General features: G+C 37.5%; 1 protein-coding gene across 1 annotated transcript; it reads right to left on the bottom strand.

The window, feature by feature from the left end:
• Positions 1–3,138: 3,138 nt before the first annotated feature.
• LOC132152759 (indian hedgehog B protein-like) lies at positions 3,139–19,603 on the bottom strand. The gene is made up of 3 exons (XM_059561627.1): positions 18,669–19,603; positions 6,612–6,873; positions 3,139–4,795 (listed from the first exon to the last, which is right to left on the bottom strand). The coding sequence occupies exons 1-3, from the start codon at positions 18,966–18,968 to the stop codon at positions 4,116–4,118; spliced, it is 1,242 nt and encodes a 413-aa protein (XP_059417610.1). The 5' UTR covers positions 18,969–19,603; the 3' UTR covers positions 3,139–4,115.
• Positions 19,604–19,653: the final 50 nt, after the last annotated feature.

Here is a 19,653-nt window from a genome sequence, read left to right as displayed (position 1 = left end):
TGTAATAATAATAAACCACAACTTTATGTCTTTTAAATCATTCAAAGTGGATGGTGAAATCTTCTAAAGGAATATGGCATAGGGTCGATAACTCTGAATAGAACACAGCCCAGGTGCGGCGCAATCAATGACGTCAACACAGCAAACTAACGACGAAATATGCCTCTAACCCACTGATCTATATAAAACAGAACTGGATTGCTCATGACGTCATCAAAGTGAAGCCACCGCGCTGCCATATTGTTAATCCCTAGTATGCGAAAACGTTCCATTGAATTAATAGGAATTTGTATGATTTTAATGAGAAAACATCACCTAACAAGTCAGCGTTTATAAATATGAAGTATCTCTGTACATTATTACAATGCAAACACCCTAGGCATGTAAACGGTTATTTTTTAGTTGGCTAACGATGCTTTTGGGAAACACACCCCAGATTGGGAAAGTCATGTAGTGAATTCCAGCCGTTAGTTTGATTTTGAGAGCCATTTCTACAACAGTGAAAGAAGTTTACTTTCACTTCCAAAACTCGTCCAACACAGACACCTTCAGTCATGATTTATGGGATTTCCTGTGTTGCACTGGCTCTTTTACAGCTTTTAACCTGCAGTACATTAGATCAGTGTTTTGCCTGTAAGAAGATTATATCATTGATCTGGGAAAAGTTTCCCAACAAAGCTGTGCCTTGTGTTACAGTCATCTTTGGCTAAAATATTCTTAATTTAATATGAGGTTGAATGTTGTCAAAGGTTATGGGAAACAGTTTAAAGCTTTATATGAGTGATCGTAAGCTCGTATTGGAATCTTGCTTTTGGGAAATCCTTATTGGTTTTTCTCAACTGCGTGGAAGTAGACAGTGCCTGACTGTCTAGTTATTATTATCATCCATCTAAGGCTGTGTAAATGTTTTGATGTGGGGGTGTTTGTGTGCAGCTAAAAATGTATGAATTACAATATCCAGTTTGATGTATTATTTAAAGATTTTATTTATAAATATACATTACAATATATGTGTAGAAATGGACATGAACCTAGATTAATGGTTGTTGGAATATATTTCAAATTAGGTTTACACTACCCTTCTAAAATTTTGGGTAAGATTTCTTTTTTAAGAAATGTATACCTTTTCAGCAAAGTATTGCATTATATTGATCAAAAGTGACAGTGAAGACATTTCAGGATCGTGTGACACTGAAGACTGGAATACTGAAAAGCTTTACATCGTAGAATACAATACATAATAAGTATATATTAAAATAGAAAACTGATATTAAATTGTTATAATATTTTATAATATTATTGCCTTTATTACTATTTTTTGTTGTTGATCAAATAACATTGAAGATAATCTTCTGAAACATAAAAAAAAATCTTACCAACCTCAGACATGTGAAAAGTGTATAAATATTACATTCGATGTAAAATAAAACTATGTGGAATCTGCAAATACATGTGATTTTTTTTTTACTTTTCTAGGTCATTATTGCAATCATTTTTATTCGTTTTTTTTTTTAAGTACATAAAATAACGCAGGTGCACTGACATTTATGCACTTGTTGGGTTACTGTATGTAGGTATTTCTTTAGGTCCACACTCAATAACAGAGATATTGTTCTTGCTCTTGTGTCCGTCCTGTGTAGGTAACTTCTATCTGTGGTCCATCTCATGCTCTCAACAAAGAGAAACACCAGCTTCATTCAGTCCAGGAACAGTCCACACTCATCTGCTTTGTCTTTCCTAGCGACTCTATACCCTGGCTGGACTTCCCCCTTTCTGGTAATGTGAAATTTTTTTTGTTGCCTTGTAGGCATTAGTTGTGTGTTCAAAATGTAAATTTCCACATGCTTTTTGTAAAACATTATGTTTCTTGTGTACTTTCAGCCCCAGCACTCCCCCAGCTGTCTGGAAAAAGCATTGCAGCAGGAGTTGCAGGAGGCCTGTCTGCCAGCATCAGCTCTCAGCATCCTGAGGTAAGAGACTGCACTGATGCTTTCACAGTGGTGACGGTTAAGTTTGCTTATACTGAACTGAATTTTCAGCAGTCATTTCTCCAGTCTTCAGTGTCACATGATCCTTCAGAATTATTTCTAACGTGTGGATTTGATGCTCAAGAAACATTTCTTATTATTATGAATACTGAAAACAGTTTTGCTGCTTCATATTTTTGTGGTCAAATGTTTGGGTTTAAGTAAGATTTTAAAACATAAAACTTTTATTCAGCAAGCAGGCATTAAATTGATTAAAAGTGAGATGAAAGACATTTATCCTGTTACAAAAGATGTCTATTTCAAATAAATGCTGTTCTTTTGGATTATCTGTTCATCAAAAAAAAAAATACAAGAAAAAGCAGCAAATCAGCATATTTAAATGATTTCTGAAGGATCGTTGACACTGAAGACTGGAGTGATGATCCTGAAAATTACATTTTACTTTTCTTCTAGTGCAAACTGTTTCAGGTAAAACAACACTGGAACAACCTTCTGGTTGAGAACCACTGGATAGAATGCAACAGTGGGGTTCTGTAAGTGAAATCCCATTCATTTTCTTTATAGGGGAACTGATTTTTAAGATAACTTATACCTTAAAAGAAGACTAGTCTTGAGCTCCAAAGTTCTCAATCTGTGGTTTATGGTTTTCTTAGAATTTGTAGTGGAAAAACTACATTTCCCATGATACCATGAAGAAAATTCCACCAATGAGATAGTCACAACAAAAGAATGTCCACTGCATGAATCACAGCGAATAACATAAGTCGGGTGTACCTACTCTCAAAAAATTAATTTATGTCTTTTGTGATGCTTCATGAGATTTTAGTTCTTTCCATCACTAAATCCAGTAGACAGTTTAGTACCTTAGGCTTATGTCCGATATTCAAATATCTTTTGTGCTTCAAATAAAAGTTTGTGCTGATATGATTCACCTCATAGCTGGTTGATTCGGTTCATGGCTTGTAACACCATAATGAAGTATTTTTTAATATCCCTACTAGAAAAATGAATGGAAAAAATAGTCCCGGAACCAACGCCACTGAAAAAGTGAATGAGCAGTTATGCACTCTATTATTACACCATATACATTTTAACATGGAGTTCTGAAAACAGAGAAAGTTTGTGAAGAGACTAAAGAAATACAAAGGCAGATATTTCCATAATCTTTAATTCTGAAAAATAGATCTTTAAATAGTTTTACAAATATTATATAATTTCTGACATCTTTAAGTAAAATGTAAATAATGCCACAAAACAGATAAATACAGTAAGTCAGGAAATTGAGTATTACGGCATAAAGCACACATAAGGACTACATAAACTGGCATAAACATTGCTACACATTGCACAGAGTAAATTCTTAATTTGTTTGAATGAAGCTTTCATAAAAGTACTCAAAACCCTTATGTTTTCTAGATGGAGAAATACAGTGTACAATGTGACCATTAAATACTTGATTAAGTTGGGAAAGACACCTCTACGTTTACAGTGAGAAACATTTAACTGACCATATGAATGAACGCAGAACAGTTATCATGAACCGCTCTGGACCTGAAAGTACACTTTCCTGATGTTTTATGGGCCTTAAACCAGTTGTAAAGTGTATGTTTCTATGGGCGTGTTTGTGTGTACCTTCCACTCACAGAACTTCCTCCTCCGTCTCAAACCTTATCAGGCCACGTTGGTCTGATTGCCTGTGGTTGAGTCACTGCATACCTGAGTTTAATGCTAATTCATCTATAGTTTCCTTACTTCAACGGCTAAACGATATGTTTAGGGAATGTGTATGTGTGTATAAGAGAGATAGAGACTGAATAGGAGATATCCGAGCGGAAATGTGTGCGTCTTGATATATTTTCTGATAATGTTCCAGTGTAGGCAGTAAAGAAAACACATCTGAAAAGTGTTAAATATGGGTTTTAAAGATCAATTTTGTCACGTCCAAAGTCCACTTCCTCAAATGAGAGTCAACCCACAGAAAAGTTGTATCCTTTCTAGTCTTTTAGGGTCTATTCAGGGTCATAAGTGATTCTGATCTTCATTTCAGGACTTTTCTTCCTTTATTTTCTTTTTGATCCTTCCAGAACTTCTGTTTTTGCGTGACATTCTCATTCCCCCTGCTTGTTTTCATCTGTCATTGTCCATCATGCTCCAGGGATGGAAGTGTGTTGGATCCAGCAAACGAGTCCCAACCCAGTGCAGGAGTGAGGAATACCAGTGTATCCCCACAGCCTGATGTCCAACTGTCCCTCCCCAGCTAGAAAGTACCCTGAGTGGGCCGAACGCCCAGTGAGCCAGCCAGTTCTGGTAAACGGCAGCGTAGCAGGAGGAAACGATGCCATTGACCACCACCGTGCCATGGCGGGTGAGTGGTGCAAAAACCCCCTTGTCCTCCTGTATTTGGATCCGAGAAACCCGGGACAGATGTCCCTGCTGTTCTGCTCCTCGTGTGGACACCACACACTGACCTGGCAGCACATCACTAGCAAATACAGACTTCAGCTCTGCATTCGCTACAGGCCCTGAGCAGTTCCCTTCGGATACAAACAGGAGATGTGCTGCAGTCAAGCTCAGTTTAGCACCCGAGTCCGTCTCGATGGCGTAGAACTGTTTCTCTGCAAAAGGATCGCGGTCTAGGAAGGCGATGACTTCACTGTAGATGAGCAGCCCACTTCCGTCGCTCTCTGATGAAGCGAGTACTTTCTCTCCAGGATGTAAGCTGTCCATAGTCTTCACGCTTCCATCCTCAACGGTGACAAGAGCCGATGCGGGAAAACAACCACCGGTTTTTGCAGCCACAGAATGCTCTAAAAGAGAAATGGAGAGAATATAATGACAAATGAGCAATCTAATTGACCGTTTTCTCTATTTCGTCTCCTTGATGTGCACAGTAGCCTAAAATAATTCCAAAGGTCATGTGCTCGTTAAAGACTGGGTTTGGATTGTTCAAATGGCACAGTGCCTTCTTAAGATTAATCTTCAATCTTTAAAACACACACACACACCCAAGCACAAACACACTCCCGCTCTCATTGTAAACCCATAAAAATCCAATCAAATTGGAAGCTGCAGTGGTCAAATAACCTGGCGTGTGTGGGCAAACATTTCAAGCGCCATCCTTCAAGCTAATTTGTTTTTCTTTTCGCACGACTCCAGTCAGTGGGTAAAAATGCAATAAATGCTAATAAATAACCACTTGATTGAATCTCAGCTCCCTGTGACTTCTGTCCAACAGAAGTGACTGGGGTCTGGAGTGATGTATGCACTACAAAAAGTTGAATGAGTCTTAAGTCTCTGTTGAGTCCTACACAAATATTTGTGAAAGGTAAGTACTGGGGCCGCGTGATAAGAAAGGTGTAGATAAGAGATCTGAGAAAAGGGGACAACAGAGTTGCCGTCTGGAAAACAAAGGAGTTGGTTAATCATCTCACAGGACTTTAGCAGCCAGTCCTACTTCTTGAGGCACATTCTCTCTCTCTTACATAAACACATAAATACATATTTACTCTTCTAGCATATGTATGTATGTGTGTGCAGACGTGCATAAAGTAAAAATTCAAAACTCCAAATGTTTTGTTTATATTTGAATTATAAAGATATATATCTATATCTATATATATATATATATATATATATATATATATATATATATATATATCATAATATTGCATCTTCTGTTAAACTGTGTCCTTGTTTTGTTTTGTTTTTACACTGAATTAAGTGCCTGAATTCTGACAAATCTGACAAGAGTTGAAGAAGCCAGCTGAAAAACACACCTATAAAGGACTTTGATAAAGCAGAAGAAGAAACAGGTCATGCTTGTGTTTACATGCTCTATCAGAAAGATAACAGAAGGGCCTCAAATATGTCCAGACACAGGTCTCGTTCCTCTCTAGCAGTGGTGAAACACTTTACAGCCTTTTAAACAAACTGGATAGTCAGACCCAAATGGGATGTAATGTGGGATGGGATGTAATCTAACCACAATTTTTTCTCTGGTGACTCAAGTAGAGGCAGGTATTTAAGGTTTAATGATGTGATCTGTTACCTGTTGGTACCTTCATCCCAGGTCTAACATTTATCTCACCCAAGTTAATGAGAAATGACCACCTTCACCACAATAGGACACACCTGATTTAACTGCACACTGAACGCATATGAATCTTTCAGTCTGGAGTCTCTTCAGTTCAAACACCAGAGAACAGACCAGACAGTGTTCTTCAATCAATCATAAACCTGTTTAAAAAAAACTATTTCTTGTTGTTTTAATCTACATACATATTTCAATTTTACCCACACTCTCCGAAAAAAAGGTACAAACGAGGTCACTGGGGCGGTACCTTTTCAAAAGGCACACCTTTGTAACTGAAAAGTCCATACTGGTACCTTAAAGATACATATAAGTACCTAATATGTACATATTAGTACCTAAAAGGTACCACCCCAGTGACAGATTTGTACCTTTTTTCCTAAGAATTCATTTTAGATGGGATGCCTAGTAAAATTATTAGTATTATGGCTGAATATTACATTATATTATTTTGAATAACTCCTTGGACATAGCTAAGTGGCATATAGTTGTATTGTAAATAAACAGAGTGATATATGTAGTGTCAGCCCTACCTGACTTGACGCTGCAGTGGATGTAAGATTTGGACTCATAGTAGACCCAATCAAAACCGGCCTCCACCGCTAGACGTGCTAGCATGCCATATTTATTACGGTCGCGATCTGAGGTGGTGATATCGATAGCTCTTCCTTCGTAATGCAGCGAATCTTCAAAGTGATTGCCGTCTTCATCCCAACCCTCGGTCACCCTGAGCTTCACCCCAGGCCACATGTTCATCACAGAGATAGCCAGAGAGTTCAGCTTATCTTTACAGCGCTGTGAATGCAACAAGGAAAGATGTTTAGACCTGGGTTACACTGTAAAAAATTTTACGCCAGTACAACAAAAAAAATCTTAGTACCAATTTCCTTCAGCTTTTTTTTGTTCACTCAACTTTTGTAAATATCAGTTATACTGACTGAAATTAATTTGTCAGTCATACAAAAAATATTTAATTGGGTCAACTTAAGATTGTTAGTTTTGTGAAGAGGTGCAACTATTTTTTTAACAAACCTTTTTAAGTTGCGCCAATTCAACATTTTTGGTCTGTAGAACTCAATGTCTGAAGTTGAGTGAACAAAAAAATTCTATTGGAAATTGGTACTAAGTAATAATATGTTACGACTGGAAACTACAATAACATTGTCCAAGTCAAAAACTGAAAACAGTGAGTCAATGTTAACAAAACATTTATTTTTGTTGGAGGCAAAAGTTGGTTGGTAAGTGTAATTTGCAACACTGCAAATTGAAATACTGCAATACAGTAAAACAGTTTTACATAACACTGCCAATGCACATGAGAAACACAAACTTTACAAATACTTTTCAAATTTAAAAGAGCATCCATCTACAAAGTAATGGCGCACCTAAACATGAAACATTTAAATATCAATTGAATCAAAAAATATCAAATAAATGAATAAGCATTTGGCTCTTTAGATAATTCAACCCAGTACAAGTCTTAAAAATTCAAAATATTTAAGCCAAAGCGATTCAAAAATAAAAATTGAAATACTGCAATACTGCAAGTAAAACTCCTCACTGCTGTTAAAACAGTATTACAAAGCACCAACTCTGGCTATCAATCCAACAGGGAAAATTTAAATACTGCAATACTGCAAGTAAAACTCCTCACTGCTGTTAAAACAGTATTACAATGCACCAACTCTGGCTATCAATCGAAAAAATAAAAATTGAAATACTGCAATACTGCAAGTAAAACTCCTCACTGCTGTTAAAACAGCATTACAAAGCACCAACTCTGGCTATCAATTCAACAATGAAAATTGAAATACTGCAAGTAAAACTAAACACTGCTGTTAAAACAGTATTACACAGCAGTAACACTATGTTATATGTATATGAAATCTTGCTAAGCAGTAGCAAATGTAAACATAAGCATTTTACTTTTAGAGAATTCAAGGCTAACTTTTAAACACTACAAGCATCTTGAACTGCCTATACAGTAAGTAGCTTATTCTTCAGGGACTGAACTCTGTTGGTGCACTTTTCACCCAATCCCACAAAGATGTTTTGCACTGCCTCAAATGTGTATTTTAGTCCTTTTGAATACTCAATGTTCAGTGCATAGAGAAGTCCAAAGAGTACCATGAAAGCAGTAGGAAAGTCAGGTAGGTCCTGCATGACCACAGTTTCCTCCAGAATGATGCCGAAGTTTAGACATGACTTTGTTGTCTGTGAGATATCGTCCTCCATAACTTCAAGGATGCACAGTTTCACTCCTCTTGTGTAGGTCTCCTCCAAATCACTGTCCTAAGAATTATATAAATTACATGAAAAATTGTTGTGCATATGTACAAATATAAAAAAATAAATCAAAGCTCAAACTCTAGCAAAAAACAAAAAAAAAACAAGCAGGACAAGGATAAGAACCATGGGAAAAAAACGCATCCTGCCTCGTGACTCACAAAAGAGGCCCAGATGACTAAAAGGATCAGAGACAACAGTGCACGACGAGTGAAGACCAGGCCTGGACTATTTTTGGTATGTTTTATTTATGTCTGTGATGCTGTCGTCCGTGAGGGGCTGCTGTTTCAATTTTATTTTGTATTTTATATGATTAAAGGTCCGTTTGAACGATCGCCGGTTTCTGACTTCTCCTTCCCTGATCCTTTAACTGTGTTGGAGCTGAACCCCAGGAAGGAGGAGGCAGGAACCAGCAAATGTTCACAACTTTAATTATAAATAAACACAAAACTAAAGTAAAAGCGGCAGCTCCCCACAGAGCACTGTCGCTCAAACATAATCAAAACATAATGCAAATAGTCCAAGCCTTTATCCTTCACTGTCGTCGCTCCTCCTTTTATCAATCCAAAGCTCTTCTGTGAGACAATCGAAACCGGTGCTGCACGCAGGTGAATTGCCTTATCAATCACGCCACCGGCCTTGCACCATTCTCACGGCTCTCAGCCTCGTACTGCTTGCCACAGGCACAGTACGTGTTAACAACTTAACCTGATGTAAATACTTGATGAAAACAAGCCACATGGAAACTGTCAGCACCTTTATTAAATTTAACCACACATTTCATAAAATAACAGTGGTCATTGAAAATATGACATGAACAAAAGCTAAAAACTTACCAGACAATTCTTTGATATTGCATCGTGCTCCCTGAGGTACAAGGGGAGACCCCGTAAAGCTGTAGCGTTTCTGTGTGATAAGATGTCTGTTGTCTAGAGGGAGATAAATAATTTTAATTATGATTTACTTCTGCATGAATCCTTAAAGATCGTTTAAAGAGACTTAAAGCAGAACTCCGGTCAATTTTAACATTGAGCTAATTTTTTGGGTAAATTTGGAGTGCTGTCAATACAGAGAACAACGATAAAAATAGGCGTTGCCTACACAGTGTTATCTTCTTTTTAAAAAGGCACCCTGTTGACTTCAATGGGGCAATAGTTAAACCTGCTTTTAGGCTCTTAACATCCTTGATGTGTCATTACAAGTGCACAGCCAATGTGAGTGATTCCTTCAGAGTGAACGTGGGTGAATCTGACTGCAGTAGATGTGAAAGATATGGAAAAAAAAAGATAATTATTCAGCCAGCGCTCATACCTGTATTTACATCCTGTTTTCGGTCGAAGTCCACAGTAATCGATTGTCGAGTTCACGCACGTGATCATAGGTAACTAAACATATGCACGTAAACTCCACAATCGATTACTATGGACTTCGACCGAAAACAGTATGTAAATACAGGTATTTGCGCTGGCTGAAATAACATCATTTTTATTCATATCTTTCACATCTACTGCAGTCAGATTCACTCGTGTTCACTCTGAAGGAATCACTCACATTGGCTGTGCACTTGTAATGACACATCAAGGATGTTCAGAGGGTAAAAGCAGGTTTATCTATTGCCCTATTGAAGTCAACAGGGTGCAAATTTTAAAAAGAGGATAACACGGTGTAGGCAACACCGATTTTTGTCGTTGTTCTCTGTATTGACCGCACTCCAAATTTACCAAAAAATGAGCTCAATGTTAAAATTGACCGGAGTTCTCCTTTAAAGGGATACTCCACTTTAAAATGAAAATTCTGTCATTATACTCACCCTCATGTTGTTTCAAACCTGTATGAATTTCTTTCTTCTGCTGAACAGAAATGGAGATATTTAGATGAAATGTCAGTAACTAGGCAGTTTTTGGTACCATTGACTTCCATAGTAGGAAAAAATATATAATATGGAAGTCAATGGTACCAAAAACTGCCTAGTTACTGACATTCTTCTAAATATCTCCCTTTCTTTTCAGCAGAAGAAAGAAATTCATTCAGGTTTGAAACAACATGAGGGTGAGTATAATGACAGAATTTTCATTTTAAAGTGAAATATCCCTTTAAAAGAGTGTCATGGGGCTCAGGGCAAAATAATCTACAAAAACTGACAACAAAAATGTAATCATACTTCCACAATCTTTTGAAATTAGTGGTTATATATTTAAATCGTTAAAATTAATGTGACAGTTTTTTGTATTATATACAAAATTATAATATAGAATATATAATAATATAATTATAATATAATATAATTATATTATAATTGTATATACAGTATGTCACATTAATTATAATGATAATCTTAAATAAGATTTAGAGAAATAACCCCAATTTCAAAATAATCATGAGTATAGAAATCATACCTGCTCATCAAAATGATCCAGAATTCTTTTCATGTCATCTCCAAGGTCTTTACTCTTTGCCCGATACATTTTGATGAGGGCGTTGCTATATTTGTTAAGAGCTGTCATGAAAGCTGTTTTAAGGTCCACACAAGTGATCCTTTGGAACTCTTTACAAACCTGAAAAAAAAAAGGGGAAAAAAAATATGTGAACAATAAACTCCATATACAATCAAGACAAAATAATGTACGGAAACTTGTAACTTACTTGCTCCTCCAAAAAGAGGCCAGGCCATCGTTCTTTGATGACAGAGACCAAGGGTTGCTCATTAACCATTTCTTTTCTCCTGAGAGGGAATGTAGTTTCCATTTTGGTGTTCAGTTTTGTCATGTCAATGTTCTTTTTCTTCACTTCAAGCTCAAGCTGTTCCCTTTCATGTTCCAATGCAGCATCATCTAACCCAACAGGATTGTCTGGAAGGAAGTTGATTTCTGATCTTCTTGGTTTCTTCTGGGGTACTCTTGAACCATCATCTCTTTTATTGTCAAGCTCACTACATCCAGCACTGCGTAATTTTTGCCTGTAATTCCCCATTTTAAATTTTAAGCTCATCTTCCAGCCTTTGCATCCTGTGTCACAGCCAAGTTCCCTTAGACAGGGATGTCTGGAAACTAATGCAAGTGCCACCTGCTCAATTTCAGAATCACTTGGGTAAGCTTTAAAGGAGTACATTGTTTCTGCTAACTTATCAAGTATTTCTATCTTGATGTCTCGTGTAACACACATGGTAGTGTTCTGTTTTTCATAGACTTCATTAGCTTTTCTCAGTCTGAACTCTACATCATAGGAGAAATTTGGAATTAGGAAATTGGGTGGCCAACGCTCTTCCCGGACTGTGGAAGAAGATGGACTGGACAGATTGGATGAGATGCTTGCTGTGTCTAGGGTAAAATCAGTTTCAGACCCTGTTCTTTCATTTCTTGGGGGTTCTTCTACTGAGGCAGTTTTGAACATTTCCCAGATAATCTTCAGTGTGACCTTTTCAGAAGGAAGTTCTTCTATGTCACTTAAATTACAAAGCGAACCATCAAAATCGGGGTCCTCATACTGGATCACAAAGTTTTTATCAATTTTCAGTTTGTCACAAAGAATTTCTTTGAGCTCATCTACTGATGATGGCACTTTGGGGAGTGTCAGCTTTTTTATGCACTCTGGATTCACGATCACTCGCAGCAACATTGTGGTTTTCTGAAACAAAATATACCATTTAGTGATTAACATTCTCTTGCTAAACTGTGTACAAATGTTAAAGGAGAACTCCGGTCAATTTTAACATTGAGCTCATTTTTTTGTAAATTTGGAGTGCTGTCAATACAGAGAACAACGACAAAAATCGGTGTTGCGTACACCGTGTTATCTTCTTTTAAAAATGGCACCCTGTTGACTTCAATGGGGCAAGTTTTAAACCTGCTTTTACCCTCTGAACATCCTTGATGTGTCATTACAAGTGCACAGCCAATGTGAGTGATTCCTTCAGAGTGAACACGAGTGAATCTGACTGCAGATGCAGTGAACGAGATGGATACAAATGATAATTATTCAGCCAGCGCAAATACCTGTATTTACATCCTGTTTTCGGTCGAAGTCCACAGTAATCGATTGTCGAGTTCACGTGCGTGATCATAGGTAACTAAACCTATGCGCGTGAACTCGACAATCGATTACTGTGGACTTCGACCGAAAACAAGGATGTTAAGAGGCTAAAAGCAGGTTTAAAATTGCCCTGATTGAAGTCAACAAGGTGCAAATTTTAAAAAGAGGATAACATGTAGGCAACACCAATTTTTGTCATTGTTCTCTGTACAGACAGCACTACAAATTTACAAAAAAATGAGCTCAATGTTAAAATTGACCGGAGTCCTCCTTAAATGCTGCTTGCAATCCCAATCTGAAAAATGCTAACTTTAATGTAACAAAAAACGTTTAGGTGACACCATGATATTTCCCCCGATACTGTAGGCTGCAAGTGGGTAGAAGTCATTTAAATCCTTGAGCTCAGCAACAATCAGATCTTCGTATGGAAGTTCTTCAACCTTAAAGGCACGAACATGTTCAACATACCAAGAAGAAAATCTCTCCAGCACAAAAGCAGCCTCACTGTCAACAAACAAAATGCAGTGGATCTTTGCAAATTCTGGCAAGCCGCCACAATGTCCAACAGACACCATCATACCTTTGGAGTATGAGGTCCCATGCAATTCAGTGTTTGATGCAAGAGATACCGTGTTAAGGTGAGCATATTTTTTCTCAACAGCTGTTTTCACCCTTCTTTGCAGAGAGGACACCTTCACAACTTTTACTTTGTCAACATGAATGGATTGTTTGAAAAAGCTGGGAGACTGCATGACATGTGCAACCATAAGTTGGTGCTGGGTAGACAATGTCTGCAATATGTTTTTGAAATTGTGCATGTTATGGACAACACGCTTGAAGAAACTGTGTTTTGCCTCAAAGCGCATTGTCCATAACTCCACACAAGGACCAAAATGGCGTATGAGGCTTGGGTAGTGTTCCAGAAAATGGTGTTTTGGTTTCAATTTTTCATTTGGAAACACTTCTTTAAAAAGGTTGCGATGGTCAGATATTTTTGTCTCCAGGTAGCAAAGACTGTCCTCTGAAAACTTGGGTGAAACAACAAGCTCCACTATGTCTTTAAGATCCATCAACAGTTGCCATGCCTTCTCAGTTTCTGGAATAATTTTGCCAATCATGAGTGGTATGAGCCTAATGAGTGTCCAATTTTCGTGTCCATTTCCACCAATGGTTTTTTTGGAGAAGAACGTTTTGGGGATTTTTTGAGGCCGGTTCACCTTGTCAGAGAAACAGTAAGGGAAAGACTGAATTACACTGTTCAACTGGTCAAGGGTAAAGAACTTATCAGCTATTAGCTTCTGGAGACACAAAGACAACTCATACGGCACAATTCCTTCAAACAAATCATGCAATGCATCTGGAGGAAATCCAGTTACTGGGTGAAAGAAAGCGAGATGAGTTTGTAAGACACATTCTCCTTTTACACCTTGTACATTTGTCAGAGTTGGGGTTGCTTTCAGCTCCTCAATAAATTGGTTGTGTTGTTCTATACTTCTTAAGGGAAAAAGTCCCTTGCTCACATCAGTGGTCTGTATATCCTGGAAAGAAGCGAGACAAAACCTACAGAACTTCTCAACACGAAAACTTTCCTGAAATCCTGCTAGGCCATGTGCTCCTAGATTGTCTGCAGAGACAGTAACGACTGTCCCTTTGATATTTTCCCCAAAATGATCTACATACAAACCCTCTCTTTCAAGTGTCTGCACATCCTTCATTAATGGCTCAAAAAACATGTCATAGCCAAATTCTCTTACATCAGCACTCTTACCCAACAAGGCTAGTTGAATAGCATGCAAATTTGCTCTGAATTGGGAGGGCCAGTTCAAAATCACCCAGTAGACTGCTGTAATCTTGTGCTTTTTACGTGATGTTCCCAAAGGATTGGCAACCTCAAAGTCATCAATATATAGACCAAGTGCAATAGCTACATTCTCATCACAAAACAGAGGATGCTCTTTGAAATGCTGGCCATCAAAACAAGATGCATAGAAGCCATTTGTGGTAGGATTAGAAGAACAAGTCTTTTGCACGGTCTCACTATGGTCTAGAAACTTTTTCAAAACTTCAAGAATAGGAACATAAACAAATGATTTATTTTTTTGCCTACTGAATACAAACTCAACAGGTTCAACGACATCAAAGTTTTGTTTGTAATATACTTTTCGTTTATGATCAGTTGATAATGTTCCTTTGTTAGTGGTAGCATACAGAGGATTTGTTCTGTGAACAGCTTCATTGATTTCTGTGATTAAAGATTGGTCAGCTTCACAGTTGTGGTGGCATAAAATATCTGTAATCACCTTTTCTGTGGATGGTTTAGACAGGTTTAATATTTCATTCAGACTTTGAAAAATGTGCTGTGTAGCACTTCTAGATACACATAGTTCTGTCTGCATACAAAGGAACAAAGAAGCTAACTTCTTCTCAAGAGTTTTGTTAATATCTTCAACATCAGCAGCTTCTACATGTATATCATGCAATGTATCCTCAAAGCATTCTGAAGCAGAATCTAACCAATTATCAGAGTCTGTGCGATCGACAGTTACAACTGATGAACTATAATCACTCATTTTGCATTTTTGGTGATGTTTGAACTTGTGACTGTGAAATGTTACATAGACATTAGTTTTAAAATTACAGTGCAAAAATGGGCATTGCACTGTCTCATTCCTTTTCAGATGTGTACCCAGATGACTGATAAAGTTTTTTTCAGTACAAACATTGTGATAATCACATAGGTCACATTTAAATGTAGCTTGCCCTGTTGTTTTATCAGAATTTGTGTGGACCCTATATAAATGAGTTTTCAACGCACCTGGTGTTTTGAAAGAGCAGACACACTCAGGGTACAGGCACAACAATGGTTCACGTCGGCCTGGGCGCCAGTGCTTTAGCCTGTAGTGTCTCAGCAGCAGATTTTGACTGGCACAATTGTATTTACAGTGTCTACACTGCATGAAGTTTGTTCTCAAGGTAGATCTGTTTAAGAGAAGAACACAAAGTGAATGATCAGTTTGAATGATCAGGCAAATACATGAATGAACAATGAAATAGAAAATGAATTTATACTTATGCTTTTTAGTTTTTAGTGTATGACAACTGCTGCACAGAGACTTTCAAAAATCATTATCTCTTCAGAGCATTCAATTAATCTAACTTACTAGGCCTACTGTTGTAGCAATTAATCAGAATTCTTAGCTGCCCTTCAGTACTAACGTTATTAGCAGATCAAGAACCATGTAGCCTAATATGGCTGAAATCAACAGAATGTGAACGACTTCAAAAATATTAACGTTACTGTGCAGCAAAATTCATCTCAACAAAAGATAAAAACTTAAATATTTCACGTAACGTCGTTGAAATTATTAAAAATAAAGCTAATTTAAACATTCAGTAATGTTTATAACTTACAAAGTAAAGTTGTGGCATTTCTATTTTTCCAACGAACCAATATCATCTAATTCAGAAGTAAAGTACAACAAAACCAAATAAAATCACTCACCATATATTCCTCTGGATTATTATCGCCACGTGCTGCTTTGTCTTTAATAAAGATTTTCTTTCTCCGACCGCTTGATGAACACGCCTTGTCTTCTCAAGTTGTTTCTCCCGCATTAAAAAGTGAACGTTGACGTTGACTCACATCAAGGTTGTGCAAAGGTTACGTACTGAGGGGCGTGGTTTGGCCCGAGAGGAAAATATCATTTTTATCGTAAAACATGCTGCTAATTATTTTTAAATGTATGTTTTATTCAAATGTAACATTTCAATTAAAAAATAACTCCTAATTAGGCTAACTGTGTTCTGTTCTGTCTTCGAGGGCATGGGTATTATGCAAACTAGTGAGATGAGAGCATTGGCGCCCACTAACGAACTTCACAGTAAAAGTCTTCTTCCGCCAATTTAATGCTGCCTTACTTAAATTTCCTCCCGCTTTTGAAAGACTTGAGTTCAATTTTGACTTCATGTGTGTGTGTGTGTGTGTGTGTGTGCGTGCTTGCGTGCGCGCGTGTGTGCGTGTGTGATGAAACTAGTATTTATAAGAATTAAATTAGCACGTAAAGGCAGCATAATTTCCAGAGTTCACAATATACTGCTGTGCACAATATACTATACTATTACTTCTAACAATAATAATACTAATACATTACTATTGTACATTATCTGTACAATATATTACAATTTATACAGTGGGGATGATTTAATTTATTAATACTATTATTCACTAATACTTTATTTCCAGACTCCAGACTTCCATAAATAAATAAATAAATAAATATATATATATATAATAACACTATTACATTTGACACAATGAAGTTATTTAAAAAAAATAACCAAACAACATTTTTTCTTTAATGTCCCATAAACAAATGTTATTAGTATTTGCTAGTGGGAGGGCAGGTCCTAACTCAACTTAATAAGTTGGCCAAATTTTTTTTGGATGAACTTGCAAAACCTTGTTCACAAAACTTAACTTTTTTAGTTTATAGAAAGAAACTTGGTTTAGGTTGAATAAATGTATTAAAAATAGTTTTACTGACTTTTTCATAGAAATTTGCTGTGCCAACAAAAAAAAACCCAGTAATTTGAACCTTTTTCGAGTTGGATTTTTTACAGTGTACACACGTGGAAGATCATGACCTGCATTTACTGGAGTTTTGCAAGAAATACGCAAACAAGACAAGTTATAACTCCAAAGGGCAACACACACACATACAAACAAACTTACATTACAGGCCAAGACAAAAAAACAGGCAGAGTTGATTCAAATGACACTGAATTCTGTTGTTGTGGTAAAATAATAAAAACACATTATCCAGAGATCTGCAAATTATACTTTAAAGAGTCCAGGATCACCTCTTCAATGAGTTGAATACGGTCATAACACCACAGAAAATATGCACACAAAAAACCCAAGCTAAAACTTTACATCTTGTTTACATAAAGATTATTTGATCACTATGCTTTAAAATACATTTGAGAAATTATTATTCAAATTCCCTTTGTTTACCCTGTTTTGTGTCTTCCATGCAGAGCTTTCCACTGAACACTTTCCAACAATTAGTTTTGCTTTCCTAAATAAATTAGTATTTAATCCTACACCAACTAATTAAGAGTTACTGTAATCCCTGTATCTCCACATTGGCACCTCTCTTTCATGCCTGAAGAGTTTGCTTTCAAAAGCACCCATGAAAAATATTACATAATGACAGATTATTGAATCATGAGGAGAACTGAGTGATGCCTGAACCCACAAATACATACTGACTTATTTTTACCATTTCACAGGTATTTTTCAACGACCAAAGTACAAAATGTGTACAAAATGTTGAGTGATTCACTTTTACTCATTTAACCTAACCACATTCGCCAAACTTTAGAATACACAAGACAAATTTGCTTTTAACAGCAAATTCATATTTCAGAATAGAAAGTATCATTCATTGCCAAAGCACAGATATAATGTATCTAACCACAATTAAAATGTTTTTTAATTGGAAAGGAAATAAGAGTCATAAGTTCAGAGTCATTTATGATTTATTTATAAATTATTTAAATAAACCACACACTAAATGGAAAGTTTACTTATTTTAGAACTATTTCCATTTATGACTAATTCATGTTTTAGAGTGAATTAACATAAGAAACTTTTAGATTTTTTTGTTTACATTTTTTTGCTTATAAGATACTACACCAAAAGATATTTTTTATATGGTTTGCATGCAAAATAAACGCTGTTATTTCGATCTATTGTGCAAAAACGAAATATTCACATTTTACATAAAAGAGTACATAAACATATCGAAAAGTGGTATTTGACATGTCCTAGATTTTCCTTGAATGTGAAAACCTGTAAGTTCAACAGAGAACCATCATAAGAAATGCATATTCTCTAGTCATTTAGTAAAGTTTTTAGCTTTAAAAAAACTAGGAAACCAACATGTTTATCTGAAGGACCAAAAAAATAATAATAATTTAATATCCAAAGCGCCATACAACCAAACTCAAGAACCCAAACTTATGCTTTTTGAAAACATAATGCCATCGAAGAAGCTTTATTATTAAGCGATTTTAAAAGACAAGCACCTGTCAGCAACCAATTCCTCTGAAAGCTGTGAAGATCGATAAGAGCGCGTCGGTGGGACTGAGCAAAGGGCACACCGCTGAGCAACAGGTTTAATGCGCTCGCAATCGAATCAGAGGATCTGAGAGTGTTTCTAATGGGCAGATAATTGAATTCATTCGAGCTGCATTATCCGAGTGTCGCTCACCTGCGTCATGAGTCGATCCGCACCTGTGTTCTCCTCATCTTTAAAGATGATATCGGGGTTGTAGTTCGGTGTGAGCTCTTTAAAGCGCTCCGAGGTCCTGGTGATCTTTCCCTCGTGTCTCCCACTGGCTCCCAGTGTCTTTTCGGCTACATTTGGACTAAACTGCTTGTAATTAAGGGGTGTCAGTTTCTTTGGAGGCCGCCTTTTCCCATGTCCCCTCCCCGGCCCACAGCCCTCGTTAACAGGTACGAAAATCAGGGCGCACCCGACGAGGAGCCCAAACACCACGGGAAGACGCATTCCACCCCAACCGGTCGGGCACTCCGACACGGAGTGGTACGGTGGCACAGCTCGCCGTTCAAAGAGAAACTACCCTCGGAATAACCTTATTCCCCCCCCTCCTCCCCCCCACGGGGTAAAAGATGGGGAGGACGACAAAACCTCTAGTTCTTTATCACCCTTATCCACGCCATCGTCCGTGCGTAAAAGTCGCTTTACGCAGAGGCTGTCATGGAGAGACTCCGGAGAAAAGATCCAGTGGTACCAAGTGCTCCGTGCCCATAGAATGCGAAACGCTGGTCTCTCGAGAAAATCACCGAAATAAGAGTGAGCAGGCAAGTCCATTTATTTATCTAACAGATTATAGGAGAGAGAGATACATGGCGACTCCGGCGCACACAGGGAGGGAGAGCTGTCAGACTCAGAGACTGTCGCGGCTGCTGTCTTTGAATGAGCACGTCCTTGGGCGCACGTCAAGTGATCCGAGTTGCCGGCGAACTGAGACCGCACCCTGCCAGTTTTTTGCCCCTGTCTGTCCCTGCCTGCCACTCCTCCCCATGGGTCACATTGGGTGCGTCGTATACCCACCGGCTCCCTTTAACGCTTCACAGCGCCTGGCTGGGCAAACACAAGTCTCGGGGAAGAACTGTGAACTCAGACTCTCCTATTCATAGATCCACAAATAGAGAAAGAGCCTGGCTGCTCC

This window comes from Carassius carassius, chromosome 11 (assembly GCF_963082965.1).
Source record: "Carassius carassius chromosome 11, fCarCar2.1, whole genome shotgun sequence".
NCBI lineage: Eukaryota > Metazoa > Chordata > Actinopteri > Cypriniformes > Cyprinidae > Carassius > Carassius carassius.
Note: the sequence above shows the minus strand (reverse complement) of the source record. Positions and strands in the feature narration are given on the sequence as shown.

Excerpts from the sequence above, each read along its gene's own strand:
- LOC132152759 (XM_059561627.1), bottom strand. The coding sequence starts at position 18,968 with ATGCGTCTTCCCGTGGTGTTTGGGCTCCTCGTCGGGTGCGCCCTGATT. Across the intron at positions 6,874-18,668 it reads CGGATCGACTCATGACGCAG|CGCTGTAAAGATAAGCTGAA; the intron begins GTGAGCGACACT and ends TTGCATTCACAG. Across the intron at positions 4,796-6,611 it reads CCACTGCAGCGTCAAGTCAG|AGCATTCTGTGGCTGCAAAA; the intron begins GTAGGGCTGACA and ends TTTCTCTTTTAG.